The sequence below is a fragment of the Lycorma delicatula genome, chromosome 8, assembly GCF_047948215.1.
Source record: "Lycorma delicatula isolate Av1 chromosome 8, ASM4794821v1, whole genome shotgun sequence".
NCBI lineage: Eukaryota > Metazoa > Arthropoda > Insecta > Hemiptera > Fulgoridae > Lycorma > Lycorma delicatula.
In genome coordinates this window covers 88,894,850-88,922,176 of record NC_134462.1, presented here as the reverse complement: position 1 = coordinate 88,922,176, position 27,327 = coordinate 88,894,850, and the positions used below count along the sequence as shown (strand labels likewise).

At 29.6% G+C, this 27,327-nt stretch overlaps 1 protein-coding gene across 6 annotated transcripts in view; it reads right to left on the bottom strand.

Annotated features, from left to right (window-relative positions):
* Positions 1-27,327, bottom strand: part of Evi5 (ecotropic viral integration site 5) — a 517,609-nt gene that overhangs the window by 68,670 nt on the left and 421,612 nt on the right. For 4 of the 6 annotated variants that reach the window (XM_075372336.1, XM_075372335.1, XM_075372334.1 and 1 more), the window contains one exon: positions 397-663. In XM_075372336.1, the coding sequence (XP_075228451.1) occupies positions 397-581 (185 nt within the window). In that variant the 5' untranslated portion in view covers positions 582-663. Of the gene's footprint in view, positions 1-396; positions 664-27,327 lie in introns of those variants that run through there. The other 2 variants (XM_075372339.1, XM_075372338.1) reach the window with 2 other exon arrangements.

Here is a 27,327-nt window from a genome sequence, read left to right as displayed (position 1 = left end):
AAGCAAACACAAACTATTTTTTTTTCTTTTAATTTACACAATCAATTATATTAAGATAAATTTATGAAAAGAATGTAATTAAATTAAAAAAGACTAAAGAAGAAAAAGGCAAACACCAATAAAGAAAAAATATACAGGAGAGATGAAGATACAGGAAAGAAAGTGTGTGAACTACAAGTAATGATCCGTTAGTAAGTCAACATACAAAAGTGTACTCGTACCTCAGAAAATTCAATAATAAATAAATAAATGTATAATTATCACAAAAATACAATAAATAAATTTTCTAATTTGCAAACCAACTAATTAAACAAAACAAAAACAACACAGATTAGGTACGAGTAGGAAATATAATAGAAATAAATAAAAAAAACCAGCAACTAAACCAATCGATACCTATTAGCCTCCTCCAATTTAGCGAGTAGCGCCAGTTCTTCAGGTGATGCTTCGTTATTAATAATAAGAAGAGAGTGGCCGTGGCTGTCACTGTTGTTAGTATTATTGTTATTATTATTATTATTGTTAGTATTGTTATTGTTAAATTCGTTTGTCTCGGAATGTGCGACCATGACCGAGCTCATGGCGTGGTCCCCTTGATAGGCCAGCCGAGGGGCCGGGTTCGAAACAAGGCAGTGCAGCCCATTAGAGCCCGGGGAATGACCTCTGTAACAAAAGAAAATATAAAAATTAAAATGATGAAATTATTATTAAGAATTACATACTAATAAATAATTTTAATCGTTTGTAATATTTAAGATAGAAGTCAACCGCTGCTGAATTTCTGTAAACAAGTACTCTTGCTACAGTAAAATCATCTTAATAATATACTTTTCACAGAAAAGACATAAAAAACCAAACAACCGATGTTAACTTTCATTACTGCTACACTGCCACCTAATGGTGGCAGTTAAAACTAATACCAGTCTTGGCACTGTATTGATCAAGCTCAACATCTTAAGTTCATTCAACTCTTGGTAAGTGACAGATGATATGATTATTCACAAAATTTATAGGAATCTGGTTTTATTGATGCTAAGTTGGGACCTGTAGTTGTAACTCTTCATCATAAAACAAAAATTGAGGGCAAGTACTAAATCTGCTAGACCAGGAGTTTTAATAAATAATCAAAATTGTACAACAAAATAACAGCCATAAGACAGAAATAAAATTTAACAGTGCTTAGGATCTCATTCCTCAGTCTGCTGATGTTGAACACCAGTAGAAGTCTTTAATCTACATATATCACCTGAAACAATGATTCATTTAGGATTAAACTGAGAGTATATCCTGGTACACCTGTACCTTATACCCAGTACACATACATTTCATACAAAACAATGTGTTCGTGTGTATATTATACATAAAAACAGATATTATATTATACAGTACAATCACACATTAGTTAATTGGTACTGTATATAAAAAAAATAGCATCATAAGAATTTTGTGACAGTAAAATTTTGTTCAAAATTGATTTATAATGGACAAATACTCAATGGAATTTCTTATAATTGTAAGAGTCGATTCAATAAAAATTTTATCATTATTTAACATAGTAAAATTAATGTTCTTTGTTCATTAAATAACGATATTCTCATTTCATAAGCACTAAATCATTTACACAATTTTCAATGAAACACGGTGATGTCTTAACAAATAGAAACATCCATTTATTGGAAGTCTGGTTAAATGGTATAGGTAGATCAGATAGATGGATATCACACAGATCTGCAAATGAGCTATGTATTTTTTAGGAAATCCTGAACCTGCTCTTAGGGAGTTTGTGAAGGTGAAAAAATCTGTTTCAGTGTACATTTGAGCAGGTCACCATAAAGTGTTGATCAATAATGCATTACTTTCAGGTTGACATCTTTAAAAAAATACATCTATTACCTAACTGGATTTGTGTGTATACACTAATAGTACTAAGGATGTAACACCCTTAGTATTTGTGTGATTTAATGGAGGCAGCTTTATTTATAGAAGAGCCCAAAGATTCTGTTTATTATAACAAGCCAGCATATTTATATAAAAAAAGGAAGGATGGGACTAAGGTAATAACTGAATAAGCCAATTTCATTATTTTTCTTAATACATATGCAAATATTAATAAAACCTTTTCTACGAATAGAAAATGGTTACTGACTGAGAAATATAAGAATAAACAAGGATACTGTGATTCTTTTTAAATAAAACTAAATGAATAAAAATATAATTACTACTTCAAATTGATATAACTGTAATAATCACTTGTCATATGAACTAGACACAAGTGTTCTTTCAACAAACTACAGAATAGTAAAAATATAAATTTAGTGATACAAACCACCCATTGTTATTACTAACAATGAATACAAACAACTACATTACATACACTGTAAGTAAATAACAGACTACGCTGTACATGACAGTACATAAATCCTCACTTTTATTCAAAGCATTTTACTGTGAGAAAATCTTTTCCCAATAAATTTTATCTGGAAAAAAACCAAAGCATTATCTTTTTCAACTACAATCAACTCCGAAATATCTGTGAGTGGTTTAAATGCGATGCCTCTTCAAAAAAAAAAAAAATTTTAACTTATAAAGAAGTTAAAAATTTTAAGTATTTCATCACTCTGTGATAGGTTTTACTCCTTCATTCATTTGCTGTTTGAATGTGTGCTTATTTTGAATATGATAATGCTGTACTACAATTCATTGCGGATATGATAAAAGGATACTTCATTGTGCGATATTATTATGCTAGGCAAACTACGAATTTCAATTAAAAGAAAGCGTCTTCTGTCACTAAAACAACAATCAATCGTGTCTTATTTAAAAAAAAATACCTGAAAGAGTAAAATGCACAATTTATTCATTTTTCTTTTAATGTCTATATATTTTTTCTCATTAGCTGCTGTAGTTTTAATACGTGTTTGTTAATGAATTATGTAATACAAACACTATTGTTTGTACAATCAAATTATATACAGGATTAGTGAAAATTTGTTATATGTTAATACGTATTTTGAATAAAGTTCTGGATATTACTTTTAACAGGTGTATGTAATGGTGTAGTGTAGTGTACTGTATTTTATTTTATTATTTATAGTTATATCTTAACATAACAGAGCATGTAAATACTGAACTGCAGTACAGTATTTACATATCAATTTATTAAATGTTATTTTTTTATCAACCCCAATTTTACTATAATTTTGAATTATCCATATCCTCTTCCAGTTACTATTGTGAATAATCAGGAGTTGGCTGTGCTAAAAAAATGTTTTTTTTAAATTCATCCAATTAAGTTATTTGAATCAAATTGCTTCCCTACATAAAAATGTTTTACTTTCAGAGATACAACTGCAGTTTAAATTAACAATATGATCATAATACAGTAAACCATAAAAATTCTGGTAGAAAGTATATACAAAAGAATGGTTTACGATGCAACATAGGACATATATTAATTATAGCCAACTACAAATGTATAATTTAAATTAAAATTATATTGTAATTTACATTTTTACATATATATATTGTTAACTACATTTTAAAAAACTCTCAACAGTACATTGATCTAAAATTCTATAAATAAAAATTTAATACGATATAATAAGTGGTATATTTCATACTTAAATCAACTGTTTCATATATACTTCTACACTTCACATGCATGTAATTTATTTTTACCTCCAAATTTCCATTACGAAAGGTAGTACTTAAAGAACTATTTGGGTTAGTGAGCAAGTACAGATTTCTTCTTTTGTATAATTATTCTATTTTATTAACTTTTTTCTGTTTTTTTACTGCCTTTAATAAAAAAAAGGCAATAACTCTGTGAAACATTGTTTCATTTTTCTAGCTGGGATCTAAATGTAAATACTCATACAAGATATGAAATACTAATATCTAAAATTTTATTGTTATTTCTGAAAAATAATCTATTATACATTATCTTTGAATGATTAGACCATTTTTCTACTATTAAGAATTGTACATTTTTCCCCATTAAATCTTAATCGATTATTAAAGTACATACACATAGAATACGCTAAAAATTAATAGTTAAAATTTGCCATCAGTCAATAACGCGAAATAAAACCACAGAATGACATTGGATGATCATTGAATGACTGGATTTATTTAGTCATTAAATAACTTTTCTTGAAATGATTATATAAAAACCAATTAGTTATAGCTTTATTACTGAAGCATGAAGATTACACAATCCTAAATGAGTACAACTCTTACAAATGCAAATTAAATAATATTAATTAGAAAAATGGGAATCATAGATTTTTACTTAAGAACAGGAAGCAGTGTGTAAAATGTAAATACGAGTATTTTTCATTAACAATAAAATTTATACAACTGAGTACACAGAATTTATATTCATTAAATCCTAGTCATTTTAATGACTGTTATTCATGTATCATCCGATTGAGATACAACAGCCATCAGTCAAGAGCTGCATTCTCAAAGTATATAGTCAGTACCTGTGGTGATCAAAATGAAACCATCATAGTAGTGCTGAACGCCACTTTTCATTTTTTATGGTTTGACCTGTTGAAGGACCACAGCATATTCTACTAAGAAAGTAATAGGAATCCACTTCAATTTCATTTTGGCTGTCATTTTTGAAAGTGACTTGTGATGTAGAGATACACCTGTAACCATTATGGTTATGGCAAATAAATGATATAAAATTTAAATTCCTAAAACATTTTATCAGACACAAAATAAAATGAATTGACACACAGTAAATTGGTCTGGGATAATTGTATTACTTTAAGTAGAGAATTTTTTTCTTAGATTCTTGTCAAATTTAAAAAATTAAAACAGCAAGAATATGAGAGCAAAAAGAAAATTAAATTTCAGGCAGAATGAAAATTTATTGGCTTACATCAAATTTTTGATGTTAATATACAACTAAATTCTAATTAAAAAAAATACTTTCAAAAAATAAACTTTTTTGACTACATTACCTTCCAAAGGATTTAACTATACTCCTAATTTTATGGATGAAGTATTTGATTTCAGTTAAAAAAAAATTTCTGCACCAACTCAGACACAAACTGAATTTATTCTAATTTTAAGTTATAGAATTTGAATCTATTTAATTATAATGGATTGGGAAATAGTTTCTTTATATTTTAATGCAAAAGTACAACAAGATTTTTTTTTATATTTCAAATGAACTATTAAACCTAATATGTGCCTTTTTGTTGACCACTTTTTACCATTTCTGGGGTTAAATCAAAATTCTGTAAGTAGAATTTCTGTCTTCTGAACAAAAAACTATGATAAGTGATTTTCACAGGCCTCTTTTGAAGCAAACATTATAACTTTAAAAGAGTTCTGTAGAAACCAAAACAAATGGTAGTCTGACAGTGCAAAGTCAGGACAGTAAAGTGGATGCATCAAAACTTCCCAGCAAAGCTCTTTCAATTTTTGTACAGGAACTGGTGTTATTGCCCTGGAATATGATACCTTTCCTATTGATCTATATCTTGATTGCTTGGCATAATATTTCCAGTTGTTGATAGTAGAGATTAATATCAATCGATTGTGTGGCAGTTCATACTGATCAATTTCTTTCTGATCCCACCACATACACAGTATCACTATTTTGGTATCAATCCTGGCTTTTCCACTGTTTGCAGAGTCTCATTTTGCTTTGACCACAATCTTATCTGTACATTACTGTCATAAGTGATCCATTTTTCATATTTCATTATGAGCTGTTTCAAGAATGATTCGATTTCGTTCTGCCTTGGCATCGATTTACGGATGGAAATTCAATTCATTAAATTTTTTATTGTTAAATCATGTGGCAACCAAAGATAGAGGTTTTTCATATCTAGCCTTCTTCGAATAGTCTAAAACTGTGTTCTGGTTAATGTTTAGTTTGTTATTAATATGATGACAACTAATGTGTCAGTCTTGCTTAATTTTTTCCATGATTTCATCACCTTTTTCAGTTATTTGGTTGACCAGAGTGAAATGCATCACTCACATCAAAATTTTTAGATTGAAAAAACTTGAACCAGCTTTGACACCTGTACTGATACTGCATCGCATCCATAAACATCACAAATTTTTTAGCAGTCAGAGGTGCATTCTTCTGTTTGACTGAAATAAAATTTCAAAATAAATCAAATTTCTTCTTTATTTAAACTCATTTTCAAGACAGAAGAACTTTTAAATAAATAAATGTAATTATCACCTTTGTTAAAAATACTAAGTAATATGTCACCTTTCAAAAGCAAGCAAGCATTGACACATTTAATTAATATTACCAGAGTTACGCAACACTAGTCATCTACTGGCAGAATACAATGAAACTTTTTCCCCCAACCACAGTATTGGATTTAGATATTTTACATCATCAGAATATGTAATTCCCATCTTCATCTGAACACAAAACAATAAAATCAAAACTATGTATTTTTCTAAATCCTACTACTTTATGTTAACAGCATTATGTATGTAGCATTATATAATTAATCATTTTATTTCTTGATAAAGAAAAAGTTACATAAAAATAATTAAAATTATAATGTAATATTTATCTTTTTTTCACCATAATATAATTAAATTAAATAAAAATTTTTCCCATGTAATAAAAATGAATACTATCAAAACATAAAATAAATTAAAATTGTAAAATCTTAACTAACTAATCAGTACTCATGCTGTTGGAATTATAAATTGTTTTTATGTCGTAAATCTTCACTTCGTAACATAAAATCTAACAGAATTAAAAAAAAGAAACAATTAACAGAAGAACAACAAGCAATTAACAGAAGAAGAAGTACAGAAGAATCTTGTATAGAAACCTTGTTTGTATGAAATTCCAAATTAAAAATAAAAAAGTAACATATAAAGTAATTAATTTTTTATTTCTTTATTTTGAATTATGTAATTAATATTATTTTACCGTCACGAATGTAATTTATTAAAAATATTCTAAAGAATGCAGTATACTCGCATTTTATGAAAACTGCATAACATATTAACTGAAAACAGATTAAAAAGGTTTTTTGGAACATAGCACACCATAGAAATGAACAATGAAGAAAAAATAGCATGAAAGATGAAAATGGGAGAATATGAAAATTATATTAAAGTTAGATATTGAAAATTATCTGACTCAATAGAAAACACAACAAAAAAGTTATTTAACTGTAATAACTGAAGAATCTTGAGGACAGTCTGTTTGTATGTAAGTACCATGATCAAAAGGTTGTAGATGCTAATTAATATAAATATAGCAAAACCATTCTCAAAAACCACAGCAACTCATGCCGTGCAACTCATGCTCAAAACTGGAATGAAATTAACAGAAAAGAGAAAATAGAAATGCTTTCCTCCTGTTTTCTTCTCTACACCAAGTATACTACAATGCCATGTTTATGCCAAAAGACAGTGTAATACACATGTTGTTTCTGGTTAGTAGGGAAAATCAAAGATAGTCAATCATCATGTAATGAAAAGCAAATTCATTTGATTTAATTTTCAGGAACCTACTATTAAATAATGAATGAATGAATGAATTATAGGGAATAAATACTACAAGAAGAACAACAATTAGGCGATGTTCATCAAAAATTTTAACAAAGATTTTAACTTTACAAACTGTGACAAGCATCTCAGGGTATAATAGGGTAAAATAATAAATGATTAAAATGACGACAAATAAAAGGATAAAAATGAAAGCTGATGATGTGGCAAAGTAAAGAAATTATTTCTTAATAATAAAGTGCATTAAAGTTAATATACATAAGTGAAAGAATGAAATTATTATGAGACTGAGTTATGGTTGAACGATCAACCGTAACTACATTTTTGTGGTAGGAAAAAATAATAGAAATGTCATAATACGATGAAAGTAATTTTTAATCGCCAAAGAATTGTACCTGAAGAAAGAACTGATTAAAATTCAATTAAAAAACTTATTACATTTCAGAATCACTGACACCATGTGATACTGATTTCATACCGTGTGATATGTTACTATAAAATTACTTATTACTTTGTTTTCTTTTAGTTATTATTTTAAAAAGATTATTTTCTCATTATAATTTAACTTATAATTTTTGTGTAATTTTAATGCATAAAAAGATGTTGCAAGTAATTTTACTAATTATTATAACTTTTTTATTTCTTTCCAAATCAAGATTCAGCAGATACCATTATTCTGTCATCGATCAATTACCAATTGGTTCTTCAGATAGACAGGTTCTTCTACACAATAGTTCAATGGGACTTAAGATAAAAAATATAAGGTAAAAAATATATATATATACATAACAAAAGGATAAAAAAGCATCCGACCCACATTAAAAGTGATTTTATTTAACTTAAAATTCCAAGTAAAAGTTGAATATTAAAATATTTTATGTAATAAAAATTGATTTTGTACCTAAATAGCGACCAAGTTTGATTATGGTTTCAGTAATTTCTGCTAAACATAAAATGAAGTTTTATTTTATACCAAAACGTAATATTATGTTAAAGTTGGCATACAATTGAAAATTCACAAATTTATGGATTCGATGCTATATACAAAACATCAAATTAAGCACTCCGAGCGAAAAATTGTTGAAATTCAATTACATTTAAAAAAAATTAAATCTACCAATTTTTTATATATTTTTTTAAAATTACTTTTCTCAAAATATATTATTTGCCAAAAAAAGAAGAAACGGTTTTCCATATATAACACAAGGGTTAGTGGGTGGAACACAGCCATTACTAGAAACAACAGATCCATAACTTTTTTTTTAACTTCTGAATATTCTAACCTAACTTACTTTTTTTTATTTATTTCTATATAAATCACAGATTACCAAATTGGTATTAGTCTTCATTAAACGTTATTACAGTGATCAGAAATTAATAATTTCAAAAATTACTGAATAAGTGATTTTTGTTCACATAGTTCAAAATATTATCATTTTAGTTGTTTTAAACGTATTTATAACTGCAAAATTTATTAGCACAGGATTGAATTTTTAAAAATGCTCATAATTTTTCACCAATCAATCTAGAAAATCTTTTAAGTAGATATTTTCCTCTAGACTAGCAAAAATCAATAAATATTAAAATATGAATGGTTCAAGGGTGTCAAGTATTTTTAAACTTTATCACTGGGGAAAGAATTAGACATGGTCACTAAACTGTCTGAAACTTAATCAGCATGGAATTATTTAACACAAAGATCACCCCCCGCAGAACTCAATTCCAATAAATTTGTTTGTCATCAACCCACAGCAGTCATACACACAAGTATACCACAACTAACTGTATTGTTTAATTAGATGAAAGCATCGCTATCATTCTGTTTACAATGCACTACAGAGAGACAGTCTTACAGAGTGGTACAGTTCCTTATCACAAACATACTACTAGGTAATGACTTCATCATTACTATATATACACCACTGGCTAACAAAATAACTACAAAAAATAAAATCCTTATTTTTCATCAAATAAAAATTGTATCAATATACATTAAATGTATTAGAACTACTTAAAATAATAAGCATTAACATTAAAAAAAGAATAAATTAAATTATATATATTATTAATAGTTACAATGTTTCTGAAATAGCATTAAACATTTTAATTCAAAATGACATAACACTATCGAAAGGAATAAAGAATAAAAGATTTGTTTTGGTCTAATTATTGTGAGAAGATATTGTACTAATGTCATCTGATAAATATTAACAAATTTATTTCACCAAACCACCCATAAAGCTATTTATCGTTCCCTTCAAATACATTCATATGTGTATATATATATAAAACTGATACAGAGAAAATCATGATGTAACACATAAATAATTACACTAATTTCTTCATATACAATGAAGTAAAAAAAAAAAAAAAATGAATAAAAATATTAAAAGATTTTACGTCAAAGAACATTTTAAACCATTACACAAAATAACTGAGTAGTTCCATTATGATATAAATTTAATTAAGCTAGATTGTTTTATTTTTAAAATTAGAATTTCAAAACAGTAGAAAACAAACCAAAAGTAAATAAATAAAATAAACAAATGCATTAAAAGAAAATAAGAGCCTTAAAGGGCGTGGCAAATTAGTTAACACAATACATGGTAGTCTATCGCATCTCATAGAATAAATAACAATTTGATTTAAATTAATTATATTACAATTATTTAAATGTGGGTGTGGCATTTGTTTTAAGATGATAAATGAATAAGTTGAAAGTAAACTCAATTTAGTGAATGAATAAACCAGAAAGTTTACATATATGAATAAAAAATGGAAACGGAGAAGAATACAGTAATGTAAATAAGAGAAACACCAAACAACAGCTTAAAAAGAAATTATGTAAATGATAATATGAAAAAAAAAAGAATATTTGTAACAGTATAATTTTATCAGTTCTGTCTTTCATGTTAAAGACAAAACAAAAAAAAAAATATTTCAAAGAAACCTATTTAGAAAACTATGATTTCAACCAAACAGATTTATTCCAATTTGAATATGGTTGTTATAAATGAATAAAGACAGCCTTTAACTTTTATAGAAAATACAGAGTGAGTCAAGGAAACCTAAGAAATTTTAAAAATGAAATAATTAAAAATATAATTTACCTACAGTTTTCTATATACAGAGTGTTCAAAAAGTGACACAACCTTATGGAACAATGTTTCCTTTATTTGTTGCAGGTTTACTTGAGGAAAAATGGGTTACACAATGCAGCAGAGAATATTCATTGTCTTCCAATACATTAGATGTGCCAGTTATGTCCAAACCCAGAATGCCTTCATAGAAAAGTATGATGTGGATGCATCAAACAAGTCCTCCATCAGTGGCTCTACGACAAGTTCCAAAAGACAGGGAATGTGACAGATGTAGCCAAAAGTGGCCAACCAAAAGTGCTAAAACCAGAAAAGTTGATCGACATGCAAGCTGCATATTCTGTTTGTCCCAAGAAGTATGTGTGACCCCTATCTAGCCAGTCCGGTCTCTCCATTGGTAGTGCCCACATGACATTGTGCAAGCGTTTAAAGATACACCCATACAGAATTCATGTAGCTTTCTGTCAGTGGTCCATGAGCACCAGACGTAACACCAGATGTAACACCAGACGGGGAAGAAATTGATGATTGGTTTTCATCTGACAAGGCACGATTCCACCTCAATGGATACGTGAATGCACAGAATTCACACATTTGGTGAATGGAAAATTCACATCAGCTGTATGAGTCTCCTCTGCACGGAAAAAAGTGGATGTCTGGTATGCAATCTCACGTAGGCGAATCTTCATGGCATTCTTCCATGAAACATAGTAAGTGCTACATAAGATTGTGCAACAATTTGTAAACACTGTACCTGCAGACCAGTTAGACTACGCATGGATTCAACAGAACAATGCTACGGCTCATCAGCCAACAACATTATGACTTTCTTGGATCAGTGTTTTCATGAACAAGTGATTTCGAAGGGGTTGTGACCCCCTCGGTCACCTGATTTATCCCCTCTATTTTTCTTGCAGGGATACTTCAAGGCTGCTGCTTGCAAAACTGATCCTCACACCATTCCCGAATTGCAGAATGAAATTTAACAATGTGTTGCTACAATGACGTGTTTAAGAGCATGCAACATCGTATCGAATTATGTGAATTGCATATTGGAGGCCATTTTCAATAACTACTGTCATTTACTCATTTTCTATAAGGTTGGGTCCCTTTTTGAAGTGCCAAATGTTTCTTAAGGAGAGGAATAGCCACAGAAGCCTTGATGCTGGCGGGGAAAATGTAGTTATTGTAGGATTCATTAATTAAATTTATACAGGGGATAACAATAGATACAAGTTCCTTTAAAATATTAGCAGTAATGTCATCAACACCCACACTTAATATTTACTCTTATATTTAAATACAAGTTTTAACCTCCTGGATATCAATAGTAAAAAAAAAATACTGATTCATCAACAAAACTATTCAAGGTGGAATGCCTTTGTTTGAAATGGATCAATATTATTTTTATTTGAAATACAAGAAAATAAATGGGTAAATTCCTCTGTTATCTGAACAGGGGTGAAATAACAGAAATCGCATCCTTTTGAATTTTTGGTGAAGATATAACTTTAGCATACAACTTGACCTGTTTTATTTTCAAATCCACATTTATTTTTGATAACTGCCCAAATTGTTTTAGATTTATTATTTGAACTAGATATTAATATAATTTTCAAGCAGTATGAACTTCAGTGTAAACTTGCAGTATGAATTTTAAGCAGTATTTACTGTAACTTCAGTGTAAATTCATTTGTAAATTTTCAGTGTAAATTTTTCAACTAATTCTGGAAGTTAACAGACAAATTATATTTAAATATTCCATGGAGATTCTTATTCTTAGGGTACAGCTGTGTTTAAATTTCCTTTAGTAATCCATGTAAAGTTTTTTACATTTACCCTGTTTTTTTTTTTTTTATTATTATTATTATTATTATTAAAGTTTTCATTATAGCTAATTTTATTTTTACTTTTCTGATTTGTTTCTCACTTTTTCTTTTGGGTGAAAAACGCCTGCGCGTTATCATCGCCCGGAATTTTTTTAATAAAAAAAAAGAAGAAAATAAAGCTAATCTAATTGTTTCTCACTGCAAGGTTCTCAAATTTCCAATTGAATCCTTATTAATCACCTTCTTGAAAAGTTAAAAGTAATAATTTTCTCGTTGCATATTTTCATTAATAAATTATGTTATTGGAAGTTGACGATTATGATCCAAAGACTATAATCTGTAGAAAAGAATCAAAAATTATTTTTTGATAAATTTGTAAAAATATTATCTATAGATGCGGTCGAGGTCCTTGTAATTCTGGTTGGCTGGTACAAAATATTTAGGCCTGCTAACTCAAACCAAGTCAATAGGTTGTTCGTCACAAGACTAGAATTATCTAGAAAGTTAAATCGCCACACTATGAAATGAATTTATTAGGAATTTCTGATAGTTAGACTTCAATATCTTACGAAGATATAAATTCAATAAAAATAATAAAAAAATTAATTAAATGTAGCAATTTACTTTGTTAACAAACAAATTAGGTTGACTCAATTTTTAGAGAAAATGGTTCAAAAACAAAAATCCTTTAAGATCATTTTTTGCAAAATATTCATTAAAATGAATACCATTTCTGAACTGATGAACATGACAGACATTTATATAACTTATATAAATAATTAAAAAAAAAATGATTCATGGAAAAAATAAATAAACACACATGGTACATATAAGGTAAATGAGAAAACTAAAATAACAACACCTAATTTATCACAGGAAAAGTGAGAAGTACTAATAAAATCATTAAATGGTACTTTTTACTTCCTTGTACAAAGTAAAGGAAGTAGTGTGGGCGCAAAAAAATTTGGTTTCCAGATTTCAATGGAAATATCCATTATGACCATCCCTGGATTCATTTTGACTAGTTTCAGCGTGACATCTGTATATATGTACCTCGCATAATTAAAAAACAATTAGCCATAGGCTGTTGAAATTTTGGATTTAAGACTGTTGTAACATCTAGTTGTGTACCTCCCCTTTTGATTGCAATTGACTAGACAAAAAGTGTTCAAAAGCCCAAAAAAAAAAAAGATTTTGGACTTTTTCTAAAATGCAGTAATAAGCCCTCATTGGGAACTTTTCAACAATATATCATAAGTGGTACTTATTTTGATTGGTTCCAGAGTTATAGCCAAATAAAATTTTAATTAATGAAATATTTGAATCTTACAAGGTGAAGGCACATCAGTTTGAATTCAACTTCATCTCCTTTTTTTTAAAATTTAATTATATTGATTTATTAATATTAACCTCTCATTGTAGAAACCTTTTTACGATGAATAATAATTCAGTAATAACCAAAAAAAGGATATGAAACATATCAGAAGTTTTTAATGAAATAAAATTTTATGTACTTTTCAATTTAAAAAAATTTCTAAATGTCATTTAATAGGGGTACAAGGAAGTTAAGATGTCCACGTCAGATTTTTAGTTTTTCAATTAAGAATAAAACTACCTGAAAAAAATACAATATTGGTAGAATAAAAATGGCAAAATTAATGAAAAAAAAAAGAAGATAACTAAGAAAAAGGTAAAAGATGCAATAAATTGTAACATATTTTATTCATAAAATATTGCAAAAAAAAAAACAGATTGATCCCAACATTATGATAGCAAGAATTAAAAAAATATTACTTCACATTAAGCACAATACTGCTAATCTGTCTGCTAAGCAGTGTCAGTCTGCTAAGCAGACTGACAAATAAAATAAAAGTAATCATTTTTTATAATAGTTCAGTATTAACAGTCATTATTAGTGTTAAGCAATAAGAGCATATTGCTGAAAACATTATTTGAACAAATACATATAGAATTGAAATTTTGCCATAAAGATTACAAAACAACAATCAATTTAATCCGTTTCCTCCACTACATTTAAACATTGTAATACAGTACATTCTTCTAACATACTAATAATAATAGTAACAACAACAATAACAATCGGAGCAAGCACTCAACAAAACAAAGACATAATTTCATTTTTTTTTTCATTTTACTCTTTCAATCTAAAATCATACTTTACAAAACTTAATGCGTTCTTCACAATCCCTCATCCCATATTTCTAACTTTCCTTTTTTTTTTTAATTTCAATTCTTCTATCTGTATATATACTTTTTTTATCATTACAGTTTATTCTACCTCAACAATTCATGATGTATAGGAATAACCAGTGCATAGATAGTACGGATAAGAGCTGTAATAACAGATATGTTATTTTGAATGAAATATTGCATACACCCAGTATAGACAATTTTAATAGTGTATTCTGTACTTAAATGTTTTCCTTTCTTGCTGAACAAACATTGAATATTTTGTCACTAAACTAAAGAATTGAAGAAGTGTTTGGGAATAATAAAAATATTACAAATATGTACACAATATATTTCTCTGCTTTCAGACATGAAATCATTGCCAAAAAAATATCAATTGAAAGAATATCATCACAGTTTGCCAAAAGAGTTATACTTTACTACTAACAGTTTATTATCATAAACATAAATCTTCATTCAATTTCATTTTTTTTTTTTTAATACACAAGACATTTTAATAATAATAATACATGTAATGTTTTATCAGTAATAAAAAAGTTATATGATCCGCTTACAAAAATCTTAAGTTTTCAAGGTGAAATACAAATTAAAAGAAATATTGTTTTGCTCGCATTTTACTAAAGTAGAATGAGTTGTGTTCATTGATAAATGTACACTAATGATAAGAAATGGTAAAGATACGTTTGAAAAAGTTTTCAATAAAACACACTTGGTATTTGAACAGGGATATTCTTTAATTTATGTACAACAGAATAAATGAAACAACAATGATAAAAAATATATACAATATTATTATTAATAAATGATCTGAGTGAAACATAAAATTAACAACACACTCAAAATCTTCAGCTGGAGAAGATCTTAAACATAAATGTTATCTATAACATAAGGACATACTCATTTATATTAATGAATATCCAGCCAACCAGTAACTTTTTTCTGAAACAGAGAACTAGGGGAGAATACAAGATGAATAAGTTATAACAGACATGGGTTTTTCTCTTATGAGGTATTATTCTACAGAAGGGTTACACTGTAAGAGGGAGCGTGTGAGCTCTATAGCTGTCACAAGTAAACAACTAAAACGCAAAAGGTGAAAAGGCCAGCTGCTTCTGTTGGAAGTAAGAACCACTGAACAACTCTTTGTTCATTAAAAGAAGTTAACATTAAAAAAATCGCAAAGGGAATTGTCTGTTGTCTAAAAACAAATCTTAATTCATCAGAGGAAAGAGGAAAACCATCAACTCTTATCGCTTCAAATGGAAATGTTTAAAAAACAAAGATGTGAGAGTTCTTAAACATGAAGAAGACTTCTTCGGAACTACTATTTTTCTGCAAAAAGTTGTCCTTAAATTTGTTTTAGAATTTGTTTAGAGCAATGAGGTTAAATAATAGAACAAGGCTGAATGGATTTTGTTCAGTTGAAGATATTCACAAAATTCTGGGGATTGAGGGCTTTCCTTAGAAAAGTGTGAGCCTCTTGCACAGCTCTCGACTAATGAAGGAACAGTTACAGTATATTTTTTAGATATTCAATCTAGAAATAACAGATCATTAATACTGTTCCCATTCTGAGAAAAGACATTGCAAAGATCTCCGAAGAAACTGTGGGTAGGATGAGCACCTTTTCAGCTGGAGGGCTTTGCAACTTCCATTTTGTTTTGTCTCATTTCAAGGTTTCTTCTAATTGCACCTTTCTGATTATTCTCTACTTTTACTAATTCCTTGAGCTTCTTATTCTATAGGATCTTCTGCGGCTTTTGGATAAATACTCGCTGGATCACAGAGCTACTTTCATACTTAATGTATGGTTTGGAGGAGGGCAATTCTGCCTACAGCATGATTCTCCTATCCAAAACTGTACAAAAGCCAAACATGACGTTGACATACTTACTGGGCTATTCCGAGCCTCTAATACACGCATATAAACATAAGGTTATTAACACCTTAGGTTTTTATAAAATTATGTATTGTAAAGAAGACATGGTGGTATCAGACATATTGAAAATAAATTCAAAAAATTGCACATTTACAAAAAAAAATCTATAAACATTAGATGAACAAAATGTTTTACACCAGACCGTCCGTCCAAAAGGAGTGCCTGCAGAAATGAATAAAATCATTGGAAAAAAGAAATTTTAATCCTTAATATAAATGAATGCTTATCCTTATGTCATAAGTGATTGATTACAAGAATAGTATTATGAACCATTCTTATATAATAATAATGTAAAATATAATGTGAAATAACACTCATAAAAATATATGCTATATCAAAGCGTAAGGATAGCGTAAATAATCATTAAAACGAACCAGGAATTAACAACTTTAGCTGCACAATAGCTTTGTGCACCCGATCTTCAGCAGAGTTAGGATGATTGGTCTCTTCTGTTGTTTGGGATATAAGGTATCCCAAATATGTTCTCCCAGATGCCATGTAAGGCCGTGGAAGGACTCAACAGTCCGAACTTATTCCACTGATTACATAGTTTGATACGGACCGTCTCCATGAAGTCGCTCTGAGATGTTAATTCTATTCAGAGATCACTTGTTGCCACACTCTTGGAAGCCTCATCAGCCAACTGCACGAGTATGACGCAATAGCACAGAACCCATATGAATACCACCACTGTCTTGTTTACTTTTTAGATTATTTGATCGGTTTTCGAATCCGGAATCTCCAGATGAAAGGCCGAGACAGTACCACTTCGCTATGGAGATGTTCTTTTTTACCTTTGTAATATTTAACTTTACATTTAAATTTTCATATTATTAATTTTTATGGATATACTTTAATACATTTTATCATTTCTAATTCAAAATTTATTTGGGGATAAAAAATGAATAAAACAATTATTGCACTTTTGGTTAATAACAATTTTCAACAAATTTAAAAAAAATGGAGGTGGAAAACTTTATATTCTTGTTTGTCATTTCACATTTGTATGTTTTAGAGTCTAATGTTGTTTTTCTTTGATTTTAAGGATTTTTTGATATTTTGTAGAAACTCTTTTTATAAACATGAGCGACCCCGTTATCTTTTACCCTCATAACTTAAAATGAAAAATATTAATAACAAAAAATTTACTTTTGTCATTTTAGATGATTTGAAGATTTTTTTCTAGTAGCGGATTTTTCTAGTATAAAGGATAAAAAGGCCTAATTTTATTCTGATTTTATATATATATGTATATTTTTGAATAAAGATTTAAGCAAATTAGTTGATAAACTCAGTATAAAAAATAAAAATTCAACATTCGGTCTTATTTCACGCTACATCTCATTCTACATCGTTTCTTTGCATTCGTTTTCTATTCTCATTTATTAAGACGTAGGTCTCATGTTTTACGTTTCTTTCGAACGTCTTCATTGCGTAGGGGATTATTTTTTGTAGACTTATCCGTATTTTAGGTAAAAATAAAACTAGAAAATATAAAATAAACTCGTAAAAAATAAATAAAAAACACAAAAATATAAAATTATTTTGTTTTATTTCTTCTTTAAATCTACAGTTTTTTTTAGTGGGCATCAAATTAAGGGGTTGTAAGATGTTAGTAATTGTTTAAGTCGTTGCAATTTCTAAAAGTTTGAAATGTAAAAAACTGAAAAAGTATATTTTATAATCTTTTATGAGGATTTTTTTAGTTTATTTGTTTTTACTTCACTATTAATCCAGACCAAACCTAATCTGGCTTTTAATAAAGTTCAAAAGATAGAAATTATTAAAATATAACAGTGAAATATGTTTTTAATTTATTAAATACTGTACATTGTTATTAGCTGAATGTTATATAACGTGTTATAAATCCTGTATATATATATAGTGAATAAGTTTCCGAATCGAAGCTACAAATTGGAGTAGAAGAAAAGAGAAAAAAACTGTAAAAAAAATAAAATACGTATCATCAAGTTGACGATAGCTGTCATAGATATTGGCGTAACATGAAACTATTCCTTGACACAATTCTCGGTGTGACAACCTTTCATGGACGGTCGAACCAACTGACGCGTAACCAGCGATATGTTACGGTTTCGATTACCTCTATACTAGGCCTAGGAACTGACAACAAAACTACACAAAAAGAGTGAAATCGAACAGTAATTTAGAATATAACAGAATAAATTTATAAACAATAAAATTTCATATTGATATAGTCACAGAATTTGGTTTAAACCTCCATTAAATTAAAAAATATATATTGTACGAATTATGAATTAATTTGATTGAGTTTTTTCTATTTTTTTTTTTTTTGTAAACAAATAAAGTTAACTTCTCACTATACGTTATTCAATTTGAAAGTACATCGATCCAGATTTGTTTATTAATATTATATTTAACTATTTATTTTACGTCCTACATTGTACTTCATTTTTGGATTTAAAGATTCGAATAATTTTATTCTTAAAATTCATTAGAACAGAAGACTTATCATTTTGCGTAGGTTGAAAAAGAATCCAGTAAAAATTAAAAACAGAACGTAAATTTTTTATTAAGAAATAAAAATTCTTTTTATTTAACAGAAAAACATGAGGCAGATATTTTTGGAAAATCTGTAAATACAATTTAATATTTAAAAAAATATTAAAGCCACATAAAATTTCGTTTTTGGTAGTCGGCTAATCACTCGTTAACTATTAAAGTTTTTAAGGTGATGTCAGAAAATTCTATCCTTAGAACGTTCTAATTTAACGGTCGTCTTTAAAATGAGGCCTAATGTAAACGGCCTCGTTTCATTGAAAATAACCAGTTCTACCTTCCCCTCACATATACAATCCCGCCTAATATTACGTACGCGTCTGCTTTGTGTACACGAATTTCTTCTTTTCATAAAAGAATGTGCGAGCTCTCTCAGTTGACATTTTCTTGTGCAGAAGAATTAAGAAAACACAACACTGCAGCGTATCAACTGCAAGGTTGTCACCACCCGTTACGTCACATACAGACACCCTACTCAGAGCTCACTCCATATTAGTTTGCCTCGCAAAAATTTTTTAATTTTAATAAAAAAGAAATAGTACAGAAATAACTTAAAAAATAATTAACTTTTGTAGAATAAAAAAAAAGTTTATAATAAATGATAAAATTAGATAGATGATCAGTTAACGTCCCAGATACGATTATTAAAAAAGAATAAATGATGATTTTTGTCGATCTTATCGCAAAAAAATCAAATTTCTTTCATATCCGACTACATACTGACCGTGATGACTCAAAAAAACTCAAATTATTAACATCTACACACGAAAAACATGAGATTTATCACGAAACGGGTCGACTTGCTAAGGAGAATAAACTCATCCGGCTGATTGTTTTATAAGCAGATAGACCGTTTGTTTACATCGGGACCAATCTCAAGATAAACATCAGTGTATGTAGGTATGTTTTAGGTGTTTTTCTGGATATATCCGGGGCTTTTAATAACTTATGGTGGCCCTCTGCCTTGTTTCAAATGCAGAAACGTGATTGTACGTGGAATAAAATAAAGATACTCTCAAATTATTTCAGTCATCGAAGTGTGGTACTGTCTTGCCGAACGGTCTTCAAATGTGATGGAATAAATGTCACGCGGTTAATTTAGAGCAATAGTTATTAAAGTTGGAGCCGCTGTCGGCGGGGAGTGACTGCGCTACCGAGGGCATGATAGTCCATGCAGCCGTGAGGTGTAGCACTGTCTTGCCGAGGGCGGTCTTACGGTACGATGTTTGTAGTGGGTGATGGGATGTAGGTCTGAATTTCCTTGTTACGTATAACACATTTTGAACGGTATGAGTTTAGCATTGTATTGAATCGTTACTTAGTCGATGGTTGACGCAGTTATAGTCACTAGCGTTGGTATTAAAATTGAATTAGGGGCGGGGTTCACGCTTCCGCAGACTCAGTTAGCTAGTTCAGAGGGTGATATTGTAGGAAAAGAAGAGTGAAGATGCCCGAAAGAAGCCTAAAGCGAAGGCGTTGGCTGAAATAATAATTTTTACTGATGTAAATGTCTGCCGAAGGATTTACATCGGTGGCATCCCTACTGAGGCCTGGCTGATGACTGTGAAATCTAATCAGTCTAAAGACTCCGGTAAAGCCCTTTAGTGCTCGGAACGGACGGGGGGGGGGGATGGTGTGGTGACCGGAATCGCCACAAGGCGGGTGTGTCGACACCATTCCAATCCCGTAGTGGACGCCCTACGGGGTTGGGATGGCGTCTAAAATAATCGTGCTTCTCACTGCTACACGTATACTCAGCGCGTTCGATAGTCGGTATGTAGCATTTAGCCTCCTAACCTGCAATTAAACTCGACGAATAGTTCTTCAAAAGAATTCTGAAGGATTAAAACATATCTCTGTTTACCAATAAAACACCGTTATACGTTAATAATATTTCTTTAAAATTCTACTTTGTGATCGGCTCGTAATAAGAATTTGAATGGTTTAAGACATAATTCAACTTAATAAGTCACGGAAAGTTATAATCGTCTATTATACATTAACCAAAAGAAAAAGGAGAAATAAATATTTCAACCTATAGCACCAGACAAGTGGATGGATACTGTCATATCCTTCATGTTAAAAAGAACATCGGGTGACACGCAAAGTCACAAAACTTTTCTGAATTTATATATATAAGAAACATCAATCTATAGATTATAAATTACTAAAAAAGAACGTATTTCAAACGATTACGAATCTGTTTTTTTGTGGTTTATGTTAATTTAATAGTTATTTTCAACATAAATATTTTTCTGCAACATAAATTGTATAAAAGGTAATAAGGTCAAAGGAATGAACAATTTTTAACTTATTTTACGACTAAAAAACTGAGAGAGACGATAATTACTATCAACGACTTCAGATAAAAGAAAAACCAGAGATGTAGCTTAGCGACCAGAAGAAACCGGAAAATAGTTTAAACAGTATTTAATTAGAGGTCTTAGAATACATACTGATATTTCGGCAGGAGATCTTCTAAAAGAAAATGAAATATTTTGTAACGTTTACACAAATTAAAAAAGAAATAAAATAATTAAAATAAAAATCAACAAAATAATTTGGACGTTATTATTATAGCAATTCAGTTATTATTATAATAATAACTGAACTGCTATGTCATTATTTCACTTTTATACTTAACAATAACTTCAGCTTACTTCCTATAATCAAAGGTAATAACATCAATAATTTATTGTTCACAAAGCTTAAAAGTTTAAAAATACCTGATGAGCCTTAGAAAACATGCGAGGCAATCCGATGCCGGGAGAAAGTTACGTTTATTTGATTCCTGTAGTGATAAAAAGTAAAAAATGTACGCTATTCATTTATATAACGTTTAGATAACAAGTACAACAACGGCATGTCACCGAGTGGTATCATGTTTTCTCTACATCTAAGCAGTCACATCACTAGTAATACTGTCAACCATAAGATTCCGTTACTATTCTATACTTTAAATATTATTTACATTAAAATTGTTAAAAATAGTATAGCGAGAAAAATTCACAATAAACTGCTAAAAATAATGTTTTCTAAACATATAAATATTATGCGTACCAAAGAAGGAGAGAAACATTTATGAAAATATCTTTGGTTGTATTTATAATTTAAAATATTTTAATTTATAATAAACATTTATTATCGGTTTACTATCAAACTGTTACTGTCAAATTGGACTGAAGTTAGTCTGCTAATCAGTTGTTTTATACAAAATGTCCGTATCGTTCTAGAATATTCGAGACAGAACAATCCGAATGTTTTATATGAATCAATGCATACGCTGACCGGCTAGCGACTTTTACGCTGGTATTATCGTCTAGGCCTTGGTTTCCAAAGTTTGCACCTCGGCACCTAGGGCGCCGCGAAATATTACGCAATTTTCATAATTTTATCTCAATTCAATGTCGTACGACCAAACATCAAGCGGAGTAAACCATTTAGTTATCGCAAATGTATGTAATATTTGACGATGGGCCCTTGAGAAAATCTGGATTCAGCAAGGAACTCGAAAAAGTCTGGAAACCACTGGATTAGGCTATATGCCAAAGTTATGGAACAGAGAGCGACGGCGCTGTACGCGAGGCGCAGGTTTCAAATAAATGTCCTAATATGGAATATGACGCGTACGCCATTTTTTATTAAATCGATTCTGTTATAGTATCGTTCAAGGACAAAAAATAATCAAACGGTAAAAATAATACCAGAAGAAATACTGGTATAAGATTTAGACCGATGTAAAAAAAATGTACATATATTTAACAAATAAACAAACGTTAACATCAATAGTCAACGCTTTAACAAAACAATAAATATCATAGGTCGTGGCGCCCCTGACTAGTTTTAGCCACGCCCCTAGGTGCCGCGGCGCACATTTCGAGAATAATTTAATTTAAAAAAAGTTGTAACTCTAAAAATGTAATGAAGTAAAAGAAACCCAACAACTATCTGTTAGACACACTAATAAAAAAATTAAACGTGAAAATAATGCGAATGCATGTGTACGTTTAGCGACAATTATTGTGCAATATATATATTGTGAAAAAAATACAATCACTCTATAGCGCTACTTAAATCTCTATATAAAATTAAATCACGAATGAACAGTTTTGAGTTAATAAATAGCATATCACTGTAAACTATTTCAGAACACTAAAATAAATTTGAAAACGTATCGTGCTTCTAAATCATATAAATGCAATATCTTCTAATTTCAGTTGAAAAGCACCATAAATAATGCAGATAGGTTAAAATGATATGTGTACATTCGGCTGACGACCGACTAAATATAAGTTGACACGACCAAAAATATCATTTTATACATCAAAACTGAATAATGAATAACACAATACGGATCTTTTCAATTTATAATATATCATGTATTTGTATATAAATAACGACACAATGTTAGTTACAAGTGTCCGTTAGAAAATGTTAACTATTTTAATAACTAAATAATAAACAACCGCAGGGTTTTAGACAACTTTACATGTACATTATAAACTATACGTAAACCTCCAATCACAATTTTTCATTACGTTGTAAACTAAATTAACGACGGTAAAGTAAAGGTTATTAATTAAAAACGAGTTAGAAAACGTCTACAACAAATCTGAACTCGCTTTAAGATACTGTGGTTTCCATTTACGCCAAGCAATAGAGTATTTTTCATGACAAAATTCTTAGGAGTATACCGACAGTGCCATCACATGAAAGGGAATTCGCAGTTGTTTATTTTTATGTTTCCTACTCGCAAATATAGTTTTTAATGTTTATTAACAATTTTATTAAAAAAATTGCCTTTTTTTAGTTTTTGCTTGTACAAGCGAAACTAATGAAGTAATCTGAATGCTGTAAACGGGTGAATTGTAGAGAATAGAAATGCGAACGAGATGAGCTTTGGAACTACTCGATCGGACCATTAGAACCGGAGAAAATCTAGAAAAACGGAAAAAATCATCGTTTTTTCTTCAAAAATTCACAATTTTGTCATTTTTCAAGTTGTAGCACAGGTCCTTCGGTTATAAGTAGAGATTGATATGTTTTTATTTGTGCAAAAGACAGGCGCTGTAGGAAAAATAGTTTTTGCACAATTGCAATTTGAATTTTTTAATGCACTATATTTCCGCACGGCTCGGATGCTCGGTAGGTAATCCGATTTCAATCTCCAAAAAAAATTATGAAAGAAGAAATAAAATACTTCAAAATTTACATTCTTATTTCGTTAAAATGCTGCAGATTAGGTGAAAAATGTTCCCTAACATGACCAAAAACGGCCAAGCGCGTGAAAGCAGTCAAGTAGTGTGGGGGAGGGGGTTCAGTAATTAGGAAGCCGTGAGTGCCGCGCTTCTATTACTATACATATGCGCTCCCCTCGGCTGGTTTGGCTAACCCCCCACTACTCGGCTTCTTTCACGCGCTTGGCCGTTTTTGGTCACGTTGGGGAACATTTTTCACCTATTCTGCAGTATTTTAACGCAAAATAAAAATATAAGTTTTGAAGTATTTTATTTCTTCTTTCCTAATTTTTTTTGGAAAATTGAAATCGGACTAGCTATCGAGCATCCAGCCTCGCTTTTTACCCTTATTTCCTTTTACAGCATTATCAGTCCTGTAGTGTAAGTCTGTTCTGAAGATGCCAGAACCTGTACGATGAGCGTATCTTTGGTATTTTTGATAAGAGGACTGCTTGTACATTTTTTTCAGTATCTCTATTTCTTACCGATTAGCTTATATGTAATACCTCCTAAAATATGGATAAAAATAAAGTGAAGAAGATCTGATAAAAAGTATTTCTTCGTTATTCTTCAACGCATATCTGAACTCTAATAAAAAGTGAAAAGATTACCAAACCCCTTCTTTCCACTGTGTAAAGGTTACCGGCAAGCTGTAATGTATTGTTTCATAAAAATGCGGTACATCACTTTATCTGTTGCTTTACAAAATCTGTTCCAGCGCTTAATAATAACGACAGCAAAAAAACTGTGACGCCAGACATTCCAATCAGAACTGCATTCTATAAAAGTAATGTTATTTATTATAAAACCGGTCCCAGTAGCGTTCAGAATAATGATGGCACTTATAATGCTGAATACCACTGAATTACAACGGATTTGGCATGCTGATGTGTATGTAATACTGCATTCAGCTCGGTGAAGAAATAGGAAAACATTTCAATTCTTTACTGAGTAACTGTGAACGGAATAATACTGTTGTAGATATATTTTCGAAAATACCTCGTGTCTGCCTCAGGTCCCCAACAAACCGTTTTTTTTTTTGGAGCGATGAATTAGATAATTCACCGCAGAAGCTTGATACTCGTACGTGATATGTGGAAATTAAAATTTTATAGTGTATGGAAAATGCCATGCCTTACCGAGTTCGAACCCGGGATCTCCGGATGAAAAGCTGAGACGCTACCATTCTGCCACGGAGATTGGTATTAAAGAAAAACAATTAAATAATGGAAGATTTGTTGATAGCGCTCTAAATTTATTCCTTCTAAACCGTAAAACTTGACATGTAATAACTGTTATTAAAAACACATTATTTTCGTTTTTATTCTTTTAAATTAAAAACGAATGATTTAAATAATAAGAATGATAAGAAAGAATTAACACGTGATTTTAATAAATATAATTATTAATAAAGTTATTAAAATTAAATTAATGATGGAGATGCTTGGAAAAAAACAAATAAAAAAGCAGCTAAAAATAATGTAATATAATTAAATAAGTAAAAAAATTATTCGTATACAAAAGAACAATACAAAACAAAACTAAAAAGTTAAAAATTTGAAACAAATCCATTTAATTAATAAAGTTGTAAACGATCCGTTCAAGAAACTCTACAAACTGTGGTGTAATTTATTACCAAAGTCGAATAAACAACGTACCCAAAGTACGGGGGTAATATTAAGCTCATATACTGAACGAATATATCAGATACATAATTATAGCAGTAATGATTTACATTATAAACTGTGCCCCAATTAAACAAACAATAAACGCAAAATCTGGAATAAAACACAAATTACAACAGACAATAATTAGTTTTATGTCATGCCACATCCGATATAGCTACAAAAAATAATTAAACCGTAGAATCGAATTTATGTTTTCCATTTCTTAATCAAAAGTTCGATTATAGGAAAAAACTTTACGCATGTAAAGTTCTGATATATGTATTATATGTAAAGTATATATGAAAGTTCTGGATTCGCCTTTTAAGTGATAAATACAAACGCACAATAATTTTAATAATTTTTTAATTCTTAATAAATTACAGATGGTATCATTATTCAGGCAAGCAAACGGTATATAAATGGTGATTAGACACGAGTTAGCAGCAATCTACAGAGGCCTACACAACAGTAAATCATGCTGATTTTAATTTTTTGTACACTAGCAGTAAACCGTTTCCGTTTTGCTACGCATTAAATAATTACGTTTACATCGGGAGGCGCCATAAAAGGATAGATGAAGACAACCAGAAAAAGCCCATTTCATTGTTTTCACTGATAATGGCATAGACATTCCTAATAATAACAACATTTCATTCCAAGAAATGCGACACGTGAAATGATTTTCCGTTTTCTTTTCCATCGAGTCGAAGATACTGTTGCATACCAGACGCCAAGCTCAGTTAAATGCAATTAACATTCAGTCCTAAAAGTGATATATCTAAACATGTTCGCTACAACCGTATAATAAATATCATTACTTAAAAGAAAGTAACTCTGACTACTTGAACTAGCATCTAAACTGCTTTACATGCATCGTATCCATTTGAAAGGCTACAGCAGAGCTTCTGCTGTAGCCTTAAAACAACAAACAACAATTAAAAACAACAAAATTATGAATCCCTTTCTGTAGGAAACAATCCACTATTCATTGAAATGTTTTCATTCAGTCGGAGGAAAATATCACAACATGTTATTAATACATACTTATAAGAGATGTAATAGTTATGTTGTAGAACATGAAAGCGTATCAATAAATATGGAAATAAAAGCACCGTTCGGGGCATTTATAAAAAGGAATCTTATAAGAATACAAAATACCATGAGAAAATACACAACGAAATATTAGAAACCTATTTTTTAAAAACCAAATTGTGAAAACTCAAAAAATTTACGTAAAATAACATATCTGAGCAGATGTAGGCACCTTGACGTAGGATAAAAGTCCCTTCAGAAAAT